At 43.3% G+C, this 13,073-nt stretch overlaps 1 protein-coding gene across 2 annotated transcripts; it reads left to right on the top strand.

Annotated features, from left to right (window-relative positions):
* Positions 1 to 1,662: 1,662 nt before the first annotated feature.
* cyb5r4 (cytochrome b5 reductase 4) lies at positions 1,663 to 13,051 on the top strand. Of its 2 annotated transcripts, none has more exons than XM_070911948.1 (15): positions 1,663 to 2,128; positions 2,447 to 2,600; positions 3,768 to 3,868; positions 5,038 to 5,122; positions 6,410 to 6,491; positions 6,603 to 6,660; positions 7,053 to 7,146; positions 7,485 to 7,517; positions 7,653 to 7,775; positions 8,086 to 8,226; positions 8,361 to 8,507; positions 9,351 to 9,501; positions 10,448 to 10,534; positions 10,931 to 11,092; positions 11,997 to 13,051. In XM_070911948.1, exons 1-15 carry the CDS (start codon positions 2,045 to 2,047, stop codon positions 12,049 to 12,051), a joined length of 1,557 nt encoding a protein of 518 aa, XP_070768049.1. In that variant the 5' UTR covers positions 1,663 to 2,044; the 3' UTR covers positions 12,052 to 13,051. The 2 variants fall into 2 exon arrangements, with proteins under 2 accessions (XP_070768049.1, XP_070768048.1); XM_070911947.1 differs by having other exon boundaries at positions 5,038 to 5,176; positions 6,425 to 6,491.
* The last annotated feature ends 22 nt before the right edge of the window (positions 13,052 to 13,073 follow it).

Here is a 13,073-nt window from a genome sequence, read left to right as displayed (position 1 = left end):
ATCTGTCAAATATAACCCTCATGAATGAAATCAAGTCATTTGGAGGCAGAAACAACCTTTCAGTCACCAGGTAGGAGCTAAAATAATGTACCCTAGAGGAATCAGGAGAATTGCAAAAGAGATCATTTCTTTATTTTATATATAACCCATCCATAAACCATGTTAATTGCAGTCTAGTTTCCAAATATAGACAAGGATATTAGACATACCAAACGCATATAAACATCGGAAACGATTCTATAATATTGCCTACAGTCACTCAGCCTACACGTCACGCCTGATCACATCAACTGGGAACACCACAATTGTGATTATTCGGTTACAAGAAATGTTAAACTTTCACAAAGACATACCTTTGCTATTGCCATGGACACAAAGTCATATTTGTTTCCACGTTGATAACAGTACGATCCCAGCTCTTGGCACGACACCAGCGTTAGAAGTATTGTAAACGCAGTTCTAAACGCCACCAGGCTTTAAATAAACGCCACCCGGCATTTTCACTGAGCCTTGTTGTTAGAACAGACATCAGAGAGAGACCGGAAAGGGAAGGGAGAAAGCCCTGGCCAGGCAGGTAGGGTAGACGGGTAAGAATTTGCACTATGAGCTGCAACGTTCCCTCAAAGAGCACATCTGTCTGATTTGAGTATTATTATATTATATAAAAAAAAAGTTTCTACCATTGCTCATTCTAAGTGGATGAACAGAGTTGCCTTTTTTTGAAGTTCAGGTTTATCACTTAGTGGTTGTCAGTACAGGTATCAGAGACTAAGTACTGTATGAGTGCTCTCATTGAGCTCATCCTTCTGATGTAATTGGTAAAAAAAAAACCCCAAAAAACTGTTTATCCCACGTGAAAGACCAAAGCCAGACAAATATAGTCACAATACATTGTTTAGAATTCCAGCAAATGCAACGAAAAATACTAAATTAGCCAAATTTATGTCTCCCCACCGCTTTCCAAATCAAAACTGCAGCCTTGTCAACATGACACAAAAGCTCCGCCAAGCCTTTACCAGGTGCACATGGACCTTTATTTTGAAGTGAGAGAAATCCTCTTAGCAGATTAGTCTTTCAAAAGCAAACCTGGCAGTCGCCCTGAGGGAGGCCCAGAGTGTACACTGACAAAACACTACAGGGGAGCTGTGTGAGATGTGTTTTCACGATGTCAGATGAAAACCAGAGAGATTCAGAGGAGGATGGTGATGGTGATGATGATGATGATGATGATGGTGATGATGGCAGTGAGAGTGGATCAAGCGGAGGACGAGGTGGTTCATATTTCACCACTTTTTTCAACAGCTTAATTTCAGGTGGGTGCTGTGGACATTTTTCACGTCAGTTTGAATGAAAAGCACAGGTGTAATAAGTACTATTGTTAATGATGACTGCTCCGTTTAAGTGCCTCGATCATGTTAGTGCGCCAGCATGCACAACAGTCTATTAATGCTGTTAATTACACCGGCCCTTCGTCAAAATACCTGCATGATAAAAAAAAACAACAACAATATTCCATATTCTATATATACCACATTCCTAAAGGAACTCGCATTACTTTACTTGTTTCTTGACACTTGGACCGTCGCAACTTGATGACACCGTTTGTTGACGTGGACGTCAAAGTGTGCGACTAGTCTACATGGTGGCGGCTGAACCCACACAGGCAGGAACTAGCTCGCAATTTATCACCAGGAGGCGAGCAACAAATTGATTTGCGTGTTAAGTATTTGACTAACACGGCACATGTTCACGTTAATCGAAGTGTGACGCGGAGATACACGCTTTGTCGTTATTAGTTTGTAACGTAGTCGGCGCGTAACGTCCTGTTAGCCCTGCTAGCGTAGCGTTAGCCTTTTAGCTCAGCGGCATTACTCAACACAGTTTCAACAGAGATGTGTCTCAACAAGGGAGGGACTTGTTCCAGTAACAGCTAGCTAGCAGCCACTGTCACCACAGAACTGTCGTTCATGTGTTATTGTGGTAAACTGTCGTCGGTCAAATAGGTTTTCTTCGAAACTGGGGCTGCCTCCGAAGCGTCCACAACATGTTGAACATTCCGACCCAGTCGTTCCCCGCGCCGAGCTCTCAGCAGCGGGTCTCTCCGTCCGGTCAGTCCGGGAGGAACAAGGTAACGCTCGAAACCACAACAGATGAAAACCTGTTTTTGCTGCGAGCTATTTTCCCGAAACCTGACAGTTTACAGTTGTCTTGGAATGACAAGGAGTAAACACCCCATAATAATTCATTCTTAAGTTCATGTCTAGCTAAACCCTCCAGAGCCCGTCTTCACTTCCGCATCCATAGATTCACATACATCATAGTAACAAGTGTTAATTTGAATTAATAGTGACATTAGTAACTGGTATGTTAGCGATACTCTGTAGCCACATGGACTCCATTAATATCTTTTCCCCTGTTTACACGACTCTGTTCTTTGCCTGATCAGGTGGCCTTGAAGCCTGGCCACAGTCTGATGGACTGGATTCGGTTTTCCAAGAGTGGAAAAGATCTGACCGGGCTGAGAGGGCGCCTGATCGAGGTCACCCAGGAAGAGCTGCAGAAACACAACACAAGAGAGGACTGCTGGACCTGCATAAGAGGTGAGCCTGCGTGGTAATCTGACCTAGAACAGGGGCTGGTTCTAGGTCCCCGAGAGAAACCTGCGTGGGAGGTGTAGCACTTGACAGATTGGAGAGTGCTTGATGCCAGCTTGATGGTACTTCGCCATATCGTATGGAATATGGTCGGAGAGATGTGTACCAGACAGGGATTGCCCGGTGCCCTTTTTTTTAAAAATCAAATTTTGCAGATCGGCAAGTGCATTTATTTTGTTTATAAACTAAATTAGCTGGATGAGAATAAACAGGGTCATTTCATCCTGATAACAACATGTTGAATTAGTTAAGCCACAATGGAGGAATTCTGTTCTAAATTTGTTGTTGTTGTTGTCGTCGCACCCTTCATGAAGGTGTAGAGAAAAAATACAGTGGCAAGCTTCGGGACCTTTTGTAACCACGGCTTCGCGTAGACTAATAATTAAATTGTGTAGGTGTAGCCTACATGCTTCATTGTGATTTGACTGACAAAGCGGTTTGTCCTTAATTAACGTAAAGACAAGGATAATATTGTTGAATGAATGTCAGAGCATAAACGTGTTTTCTTTAGGCAGACATATCACCTGAGTGGATGAAATGTCCAAAGGACAATGAACGTCTTTAAGGTAGTAAAATAACGTCTTGTCTGTTATTCATTTTTTTCCCCCTGTTGGGCAGAGGAGCTGTACATGCAGTTACAATATTAAATGTCTATCTTAGTTAGAGCAGTTTAATTTGCACGGTATTTGTATGCGTCTTCCATTAGGAACACAACACGGCTTTGCACATGGTCATGGGGGGTTTTACTTCCACTCCCCCGGTTATTAGTTTGAGAATCAGGATCAGAAATACTTTTATTGATCCCCGGGGGGGGAAATTGTACAGTACCGGTGCTCCCATTCAAGGGAAGGCACTTAATGTGGCGGAACCTCGAAGTGACAGTTATGAGTTTTCTGCTGTGGTTAAAAAAAAAAAAAAAAAATTAATTTGATTGGCACAGAATCCCTCTTCAAATGAAAATGATTGTATTAATTAGTATTTAATAGCTTTGATTTAATCATCAGAAAACAGTGTTTGGTGCTGGTATCAGTTCCTGTCAGCAGAGGGTGCTGCAACTGATATACATAAAGCTCTTTTTTCTTTTCTTTTTTTTTTTACTCTGTATGTTTTCAGGTAGAGTTTACAATGTGACCCCCTACATGGACTATCACCCTGGTGGGGAAGAGGAGTTGATGAAGGCAGCTGGGATAGATGGCACTGACCTTTTTGACCAGGTAAAGAAGGTGATGGAGAAAGTAATGTACCGTTTTTATTTTACTTTTTTTTTTTTTTTTTAAAGCTGAAGGTACAAATAGAAATGGTGCAGTTTTTTTTCTAGGCATTTCTAGGTATAAGTCACAATACAATGACTTTTTGACGTTGCTGGTTAAAACCGTCCAAGGGTTTTCACTTTTAAAGACACTGTAATTATTTTGCATGTCTGAAATGTGGTTTATGTAGGTAAAAATCCATTTGGTATAGTTTTGGCAGTGGGTGATGAATGGTCAAACTCCTGACTGTAGTATCATTTCATACTGGCAGTATGAAGTCCTAGATTTTAAGAAAATTAATCCAGTGAGGTAATTGTCAGCTTTAGTTTCTCTTTTCATGCAGACTATTTCAAAATACACAGATTTCATTGTCTAACTGGGACAGAATTTGCTACTTATGAAACATATTATTCTTAGCTGATAGAAACTGGTCCCCTGCTTGCTTGTTTTAGCTCATTGGGGCCAAATGGATGTCCTGCTGCCCAAGCAGTGAATATAACCTCTCCTGAAAAAGCTCAGCAGGAGTAATAACAAGCCCCGGGATCAGAATCAGATCGGAATCCGAATCGGAAATACTTGATTGATCCCCGGGGGGGGGGAAATTATACAGTACCGGTGCTCCCATTCAAGAGTAGCAAGTAGCATACATTTACAAATGAGAGTATGTACAAAAATAAGATATAAAAAATAAGAAATAAAAAAAGAAATACACATTTACAATATTTAAGTGAAAATAAAAGTAAAAAATATGTACAATAACAATGTGTATATATATATATGTGTGTGTGTATATATGTACGTATTGCACTGACATTTAAAGAATAAATAATGAGGTAGTATATGACAGGTGAAGCAGGTCCAGATTTCCAGTCTGTTTCTGGACTGGAGGAGTAGAACAGTCTGATGGCCACAGGCAGGAATGACTTCCTCTGGCGCTCAGTTGTGCATTTGGGAGGAACGAGTCTCCCACTGAACGTGCTCTTGTTGTCCGACCAGTACATTATTGAGAGGATGTGAGACATTGTCCAAGATGACCCGCAGCTCGGACAGGACCTCGGGAGGACTGGAATATGTGCTTCTGGGAGCTCTGTTTTAATGTGTTGTTATGGCAACGTTTGTGTGTTCGTGCACAGGTCCATCGCTGGGTGAACTATGAATCCATGTTAAAAGAGTGCCTGGTGGGCAGGATGGCCACTAAGGCCAGCACATCTATTAAAGGTACGTACACACACACACACACACACACACACACACACACACACACACACACAGAACCTACGGTATCTCTGTACTCCGCACAGTAGAGAGCACTAGGGGCTGCACTTAACCTGGTTTGTAGTAGAAGCAGCAGCAGCAGCAGCAGCTCAGTGTCCAATACCCACTACTGCACTCAGATAGCTTCTAGGCTCTCTTTCTCAAACAAAACATATGCATTGATTATGTCATGTCAAAAAAAAGAAAACGAATCAACTGATGTATTGGATATATTGATTCTTTAAACTCCAACCAACCAAAAAACCCGACATCAGTAAACAGCAAAGTTAATACAGATTTTAAACCTCATATTTACATTTACTATTATGCCATTTGTGTCACAGGCTGTAACCAAACACTGGCAAGCCATAGAAAATGTACGTGTAGATAATGCCGTACATGATTGTTGGTTATGGTAGGTCTAAATCATCGCTGTTTTAACGCTGCGTTTTAGTGTAAGGCTGTGAGGACCTTGTTGATGGGTCCTGCTCAAGGTCAGTCCCGAACTCCCATCTCCTGACAACTTCAGGTTACGTGGAGCTCTTCCTCAGTATCAGCAGAGATATGAGTAATTTCCCAGTAGCACCAAGTAGCACCCAGTATCTGCCACTCTTTTGGAAAGTTGATTTCCCACTGTCTTGATGTAAGGTCTGCGCCCCGACGCTGCTCTGAAAGTCTTTTGTCCAAAAGAATGTGACAAATGAAAGACGAAAAGGGGAAAGAGCGACGTTGAGCGAAAGCTGCGGTTAGGACACAAGGCTTTGACGTCAGAGCTTCTTACCAACACTTGGAACAAAACAACAAGGAAGATATTTCAAAACTGGATTGCCAAAGAATCAGAGCAACTTTTATGCTCTATATTTTTTTTTTATTCCGGGACTCCACTAGAGTAACTTTGCATGATTCACAGATCAAAAAAAAAAAGGTCCTTATTTATTATTATTTAACAACCTCCAAAAACCTGAAGAGTAGTTCCTGAGCAGAGCGCTCCAGTAACTCAGACAGACTGAGCGGGTGGATGAGCTAGTCCCTGTACTTGGTGGATGGTGCTGTGTCTGGAGCAGATGACCTGCTGGGGGGGGGGGCGTGGCTGAATGCAGTGACTGTACAGTTGTGACATCACAACCTTATGGAAGTTGGAATGGACTAAAACATGTCAAATCCTTTTTAATAGAAGGCCTCAAGTGTTATTGTCAATCAGAACTTAAGTCCTAGTTGTGGTGATGTTTTCTTTCTTTTTTTTCTTCTCAGCTATGGTCCCTCCTCCGCCACCGACTGGCCTCGCCCCCCCTATCTCACTGGCTCCTCCCCCTGACAAAGACTCAAGGCCTCGGTATGAAAGATCTATGCCTCAAAGCAAGTACAATACAGACACACATGTCAAAGCTGAGCAGATTTATGCACAATCCGCGACATTACTATCTGCCGTCTCTCGTTCGTGTAGGTACGACTGGTTCCAGACTGATGGGACTGTTCATCTGGTCGTTTATGCTAAAAGGAAGGTAAGCACTCGACCATGAGGCGTCAAATAAGGAACTAAGCTAGCGTACAGTGGGAAGTGCCAGTAGGTGCTTTATGAGATATAGAGTGTGTGTTTGGAGAGTTTTTGAGACCAAGCACAACAAAAGAACCCAGAAATCCCTCTTCACAATGACCCCTCTTGATCTTCATCTTTGTCCGTGTATATGTGAGGGTGCGGGAGGGCTGAAGGGACGACGATCGGTCCGCCTTTCTCGGCCTATTCATCAAACATCTTTTTATTTATTTTTTTGGTCAGAATTTCCGTTTCTGCCTTAAAGCCCGTAACCGCGGCTCAACTTGTCTACTTTTAATTAAAGTCTCGAAGGATGAAGCCATATGCACGTATTTACACACATGATGTTCCTCATGGCAGATCCCCAGCTCAGGCTGTACCGTCGTCGACCTCGAGGCCGGTGTTCTACGGCTGGAAGTGCTGCTGGGGAAAATGTCCTACATGATACATTTACGTGAGTAGAGATGCGGCGTTTCTACATTTTATTTTTGCTGTCGCAGAATACCTGCATGATTATTACTTCAGCTTTCCGGAACCGGCTAAACCTGGCCGGGCATCCTGCAAAAGAAGTCGATTTCACGCTGCATGCTGATATGAAAAGCTGTATGCTTGTATGTAATGCATACTGTTTTGCTGAAATGTGCCTGCTCAACACGGGGACCAGCTAAACTTAGTTTGAATTTTGCATTTGCTTTCAAACTATGCCGTTAGACGACCCGCGATTTGCGCGCAAGTGTGTGAGTTAGACACGACTTTGGTTGTAAAATCAGTGTTGCTTTCATGCCTTTTCAGGTCTAGCTGATGAAGTTGAGGGAAATGTGGCTGGTAAGACAATATTTTGATTCAGTTAAAAAAAAAAATATATATATATGTATATATATATATATATACATATATATATATATCAGCCAATTGTCTTGTATTATTGTCTCGTTCTTATTCTCAAACTGTCATTCACAGTCCACACTGCCTTCTCAGTGGGGAAGATCCAGGTCAGCGTACGCAAACAGGCTAAAGGGAAATGGACAAGTCTTGGTCAACCACTGGAATTCCACAATACATTTCTATGCAAAAAAGACAGAGGTGAGATCCGACATCGAAGAAGAAACGAATCAGCAGTGGTTGTAGTGGTCTCCGCATATTCAGTCAATCTCTTTTTATGTGGGAATTCCATTAAAATTCGCAGAACCGCCGTAAGTACGAGGTAGCTTTCGTAGGCTCATCGCAGCCAGAGCCACTTCCTCCTCCTCCTCCACACTTGGCATAGTTTTTGTTTTTTAATCTCTTTTTTTTTTTTCGACAGACAACCTTGGATATTGGACATTTGCTTGTTTGTTAGGAACCCCAAGAAAAAGGTCTCCATCGATGATCTCCTTTTTTTTTTTTTTTGCAGCTCTCTACTATCGGGATTGTGTTTTGGTGTCCAAGACTGAGGTGAACCACAACACCCATGTGTTCAGATTGCAACCTCCGCGCGGGACTGTCATGCACGTGCCTGTGGGGAAACACGTCTACCTCAAAGCCCTCATTCAAGGTAAGGAACCAAGCAGGTGGGCTATACAATGCAACGAGAAATTGCTGGTAAAGTGGTATTTATTTTCATCAGCACAGATTGACGTTATTAACGCACTGAAGTCTCATTTAATCATTGTTTTTGTCCACGTCCAGACGCCGAGGTAGTGAGGCCATACACTCCAGTAGATCGCAACCTGGCGGCAGCCTCCCACCACTCCGCGCCAGAATCAGACCTCTACCTCATGATCAAAGTTTACCCCGACGGAGTGTTCACCCCACATCTCAGCAGCATGCACGTCGGTACGTAGCACAGCCAGGCCGTGACAAAAGTCTATGTGTGTGTGTGTGTGTGTGTGTGTGTGTGTGTGTGTGTGTGTGTGTGTGTGTGTGTGATGTGCACGCACGCTCGTCAGACGGTCGACACACAGCCCGTATTCAGACGTCACAACTATACAGTCACCGCGCTGGGCCACGGATCAGGTGGCCTGGGCGGCCTGGATCCCAGAATACAAACACAGAGCTGAGAAATTCAATAGTAACGTAGCAACACTGCACAGAAATGGCTCACGGAGAAACGGAATTTAATGAAACGCATTTAATGAGGTGCCCAGATTAACACTGATTAAAAAGTTGTCTATTACTCATTATAAGCTGTATAACTGTAGGCCTATTTTGATGAAATGAAGTCATTAAATGAACGTTCAGGGGGAATTAATACGAAAGGCAAATATTTAATGTGCAGTGTGATTCGGTCAATGGCTCACTGAAATAGCTGCATTCAAACTCCGTCATGAAGAACGTTGCAGTTGCTGTGAAAATGACTTAGCAGCTTATCCAAGTTCAAGTTGAGTGATCCTTCAACCGCGACCCCCCGATCCATTCTAAGTTAGGTTTCCGCGATTGCTTATTATGTGTTATCGTTTCTCTAATGAAGGATCTTGTTTCAGTGAATCTTTTTGTACGCCCTCGGCCTTTCTTTCTTTCCGTCACTGACACTTCTGTAGAACACGGGTTAATTCAAGGTTCCCGCCACTGCCACCGTTGGCGCCTGCTCTTTTTCCGAGCAAAACTGTGTCCATGTCATCATGTGCTGACCTGTGCTAATGACATGTTCTCCTTTGCTTACCTGCTAATGCCCTCCAGGTGACTATGTCTCTGTTAGCGGTCCGGAGGGTACCTTCAGTCTCCGCCCCCTTCGCGATGTCACATACCTCTACCTATTGGCGGCGGGCACAGGGTTCACGCCCATGGCTCGCCTCATCCGACTGGCCCTACAGGACACGGACACCATCAGGTGGGGCCTATCAGAAGACTCGGAAGGCTGTATTGGAAAGAATACCTGCGTGATTATTACTAAGCCTGGCCGGGCAAAATAAATCGAACTGACTGTTTTCAAACTGCATACTGGTATGAAAAGTAGTATACCGTCAGTATACATACCGATGGTACTAGTAGTAGTACTAGTAGTAGTAGTAGTAGTAGTTCATACTGCCTTTGTCGGTAGTATGTAGTAGGCCGAATACAGCCTCAGACCAGGAAACAAAATACTGTTGCCTGGTGGCCTGGCCAGAAAGTTTCAACCCTATACTTCATTATGTCTTTATTAATTAATAATAATCAATGCATTCATTGTGTCGCATTCTCTTTCACTAATACTACCTCTTTCAGACATGCACCCCTTTAACGTTTCTCCGATGGTCTCATGTCTGAATAAGCACCTGGGGTCACTTCCACAGAAGAGTCACAACGGCAGTCTTAACTGGGTCCTACCTAGTAAGACGTCGCTCCCGCTCACAGTGGTCATTAATTAAGGGCACAGCTGCCCAACTTTAAACCACCACCTGTTGCTAACTTACCGAAAAGTATCTATTTTATTATTTAGCTCCTGCATGGGCAATTTACTCCTACTTATCACTCACTGTAGATTTAAAAAAAAAAAAAAAAGAGAGGCAGAGCACTTCATTAGTACATCCCTAATATGCATGTTATAGTGTTACTACCGTAACATAATGAGTCTGGGTTTAAATGAGATGAGAATGAGAATTTAATGCAGAAAGTGTTGTTGGACTCTGAGGTGAAAAACCCAAACTATAAAGTGTCTTTCTTTGTTTTGGAAAAAAGAGACTCCTTGTCCTCGTCCTCGTCGTCATCATCATCATCATCAGCCTTTTTTTCATCCACGGTTTGTGTCTCACTGACTTTTGCCTGATAATCCACAACACGTCCGTGTGTGTCCTCAGAAACACCAGGCTGCTCTTTTTCAACCGACGGGAGGAGGACATTCTGTGGCGCAGCGAGCTGGACGAACTGGCTGCTGGCAACGAGAGGTACTGCTGCTGCTGCTGCTGCTGCTGTGTGTTACCGTTTGTCCCTTTCACAGCCTGCGGATGGTATTTATTATATAGATTTATAGGTTCATTCGAGGTGTATAATAATATTTATGGAGGTTAGTAACCGAGACAGACTTGAAGCACCTTCTAAACAAGAATCCTAGAAGAATCGAGGATCCAGCAGATAGAAACAAATGAAAAAGCAGGAGTTAATAGATCATTAGGATAGTTAATAGGAGCTCAACCGTGTACACTTTAAGAACGCATATTATTGGGACCACTGCAGCAGATAAACACTTAATATCCAGGAATTCAATCACAATGTTGTGTAATGTGGTAAACGTGTGTGTGTGAATGTACACTGACTTTAGGCCTGCGTGCTGTGTGTTTCAGGTTTCAGGTGGAGTACGTCCTCTCTGAGCCCTGTGAAAGCTGGACCCTCAGGAGGGGTCGGGTGGACGAGTCCATGCTCAAGGATTTCCTCAACAGGCCAGAGGGGTCCAAATGCTACGTGTGCGTGTGCGGCCCCACTGCCTTTACGCAGCTCACAATAGGGTGTGTATTACCTGACTGTCCTAATGCTCTGAGAAGGAAAAAAAAAAGAGTGCATCTTAAAGGCCCCATATTGTAGGAAGTAAGATCTGGAAATGCACATGACTCATGCAAACCTACTCTAGTCCCAGAATGAAACTATAGAGCTGAACTGAGCATCATATGGGAGCTATGTTAAAGGATATTTCCATTTTACTACTATTAGGTCTTATTTTCGTAGCTTTGGCAAAATAGCGGCGATAGTAATGTCAACGTGTCCCCAGGTCTCAAAGTCAGATTACAACCTGATCAGAGAGTATATACAACTTAACTTGGGAGGTAAATATGTCGATAATAATCCTTTCCCATCTAGTGGTGCTTGTGACAGGCCAACCTTTTATCATGGTCGTGTGTGATGTGTGCACATGTATGTCCCCAGGTCTCAGTACGGTGTACATTGTTATCATTTCTGCCACCCAGATCGTTGATTGACGCCCCAGAATTATCTAGTAAAAGGGGGTAAAACCTCTGAAAACTAAGCTTTCATTCTAAGCTTTAAAAACAGCAGGAGTAGCGGTCTAAGGTCGAGGTCCCAGAGCCACACACAAGCGTCAGGTTAGCCTTCTGCGGTTCTGTTGTATCGCATGATCCTTTCTTTTACCCAGTGGGCTCTGATATACCCGACATTTCACCGCACATTTAGAGAGGGCCTTCCTCAGTCTAACTTAGTGCCGTTTTGTTGACCTTGACTAAATATCCAGTCCAGTAGTCCGTATCTCATTAGTCACGATATCTCCATACGAGACATTTGCCATTAAGTGATTTTATAATGACTGTATTGAGAGACAATGTAAGTAATTAGATACACGCCTTCTGCAGGACATGAAAGTGCTCATGACCTCCCTTTTCCGTTTGATCATCTTGTTAGGTTGCTGAAACGCCAGGGCTTCAGTGAAGAGGAGCTCCACGCCTTCCAGGGCTGATGACCCCCACACCTCCACCCTGCAAAAGACTGTGTGCGCGCCCGTGAGTGTGTGTGAGTGAGGAAGAGAGTCCCATTTTTATTTGTGAGCAATGAAAGAAACATTGGCATTTCTATGCACCAAAGACCTCATGAACGCCGGGGGCAGGCGACACACCCCGGGCTTCGATGGGCCGTGTAGAAAAATCACACAACGCACAGTGCAGTGAGACCGCTTGGTCAGTGTCTGGAAGAAAGCTAATGAGAGTCCAAAACTTTTTGAGTTGAAATATTGTAACAGTGTGTAAAACTACAACAGAGACAAAGAAATGACTGAGATTATGTAAAGTGAGGTATGTGTAATATAAAAAGAGGGAGTGTGTGTGTGATCTTCTGCAGACACTTACATGGATGCAATAAAATGCATTATGGTGACTTTTTTTTTTATATATAAAGATAAGTCTCCCTTTCATTACTGGGGCAGAATTAGACATTGAAACAAGTCACTTTGCTGCAACAGAAAGGAAACGCTGTGATGTAATGTTACGTCATTATTACTGGTACTGTAAAGAATGCAAAAAAACGATTTCATAGTTTGTAGTCACACACACACACTGATGTTAGGCTCTAGTTGCTGTGGTGACAGTGTAGCATTAGCATGGATCACTGTCCGCGCTGCTTGGTTGGAAACTAACTTTCAGTACAGATTGCCGGATGGCCCAATGGGGTCAAATCAAAGGACACCTTACGCGGATGACGTCGGTGACGTAACCTGTCGTAGCAAATTGCAAAGAAGCTGCCTAGTCCCACCTGACGTATTGCTGCCATCCCTCACCAGAGCCCTATACCTCAGCTGAGAGTCAGCAACTTCCTCCCAGATCGTCCACTCTTTCTTCTGGTGACCACAGACGATGTTACCAGTAAGACAGGGAACTTTGTTACAATTCTGGGGGAATTATTTCTTGCCATGACAAAGGCAGTTTCATTTCATATAAACATTAAAAATCCCATGTAAGCCCCCAGTACTTGCTGTCGTCTTTTGTT

This window comes from Enoplosus armatus, chromosome 9, assembly GCF_043641665.1.
Source record: "Enoplosus armatus isolate fEnoArm2 chromosome 9, fEnoArm2.hap1, whole genome shotgun sequence".
Taxonomy (NCBI): Eukaryota; Metazoa; Chordata; class Actinopteri; order Centrarchiformes; family Enoplosidae; genus Enoplosus; species Enoplosus armatus.
Note: the sequence above shows the minus strand (reverse complement) of the source record. Positions and strands in the feature narration are given on the sequence as shown.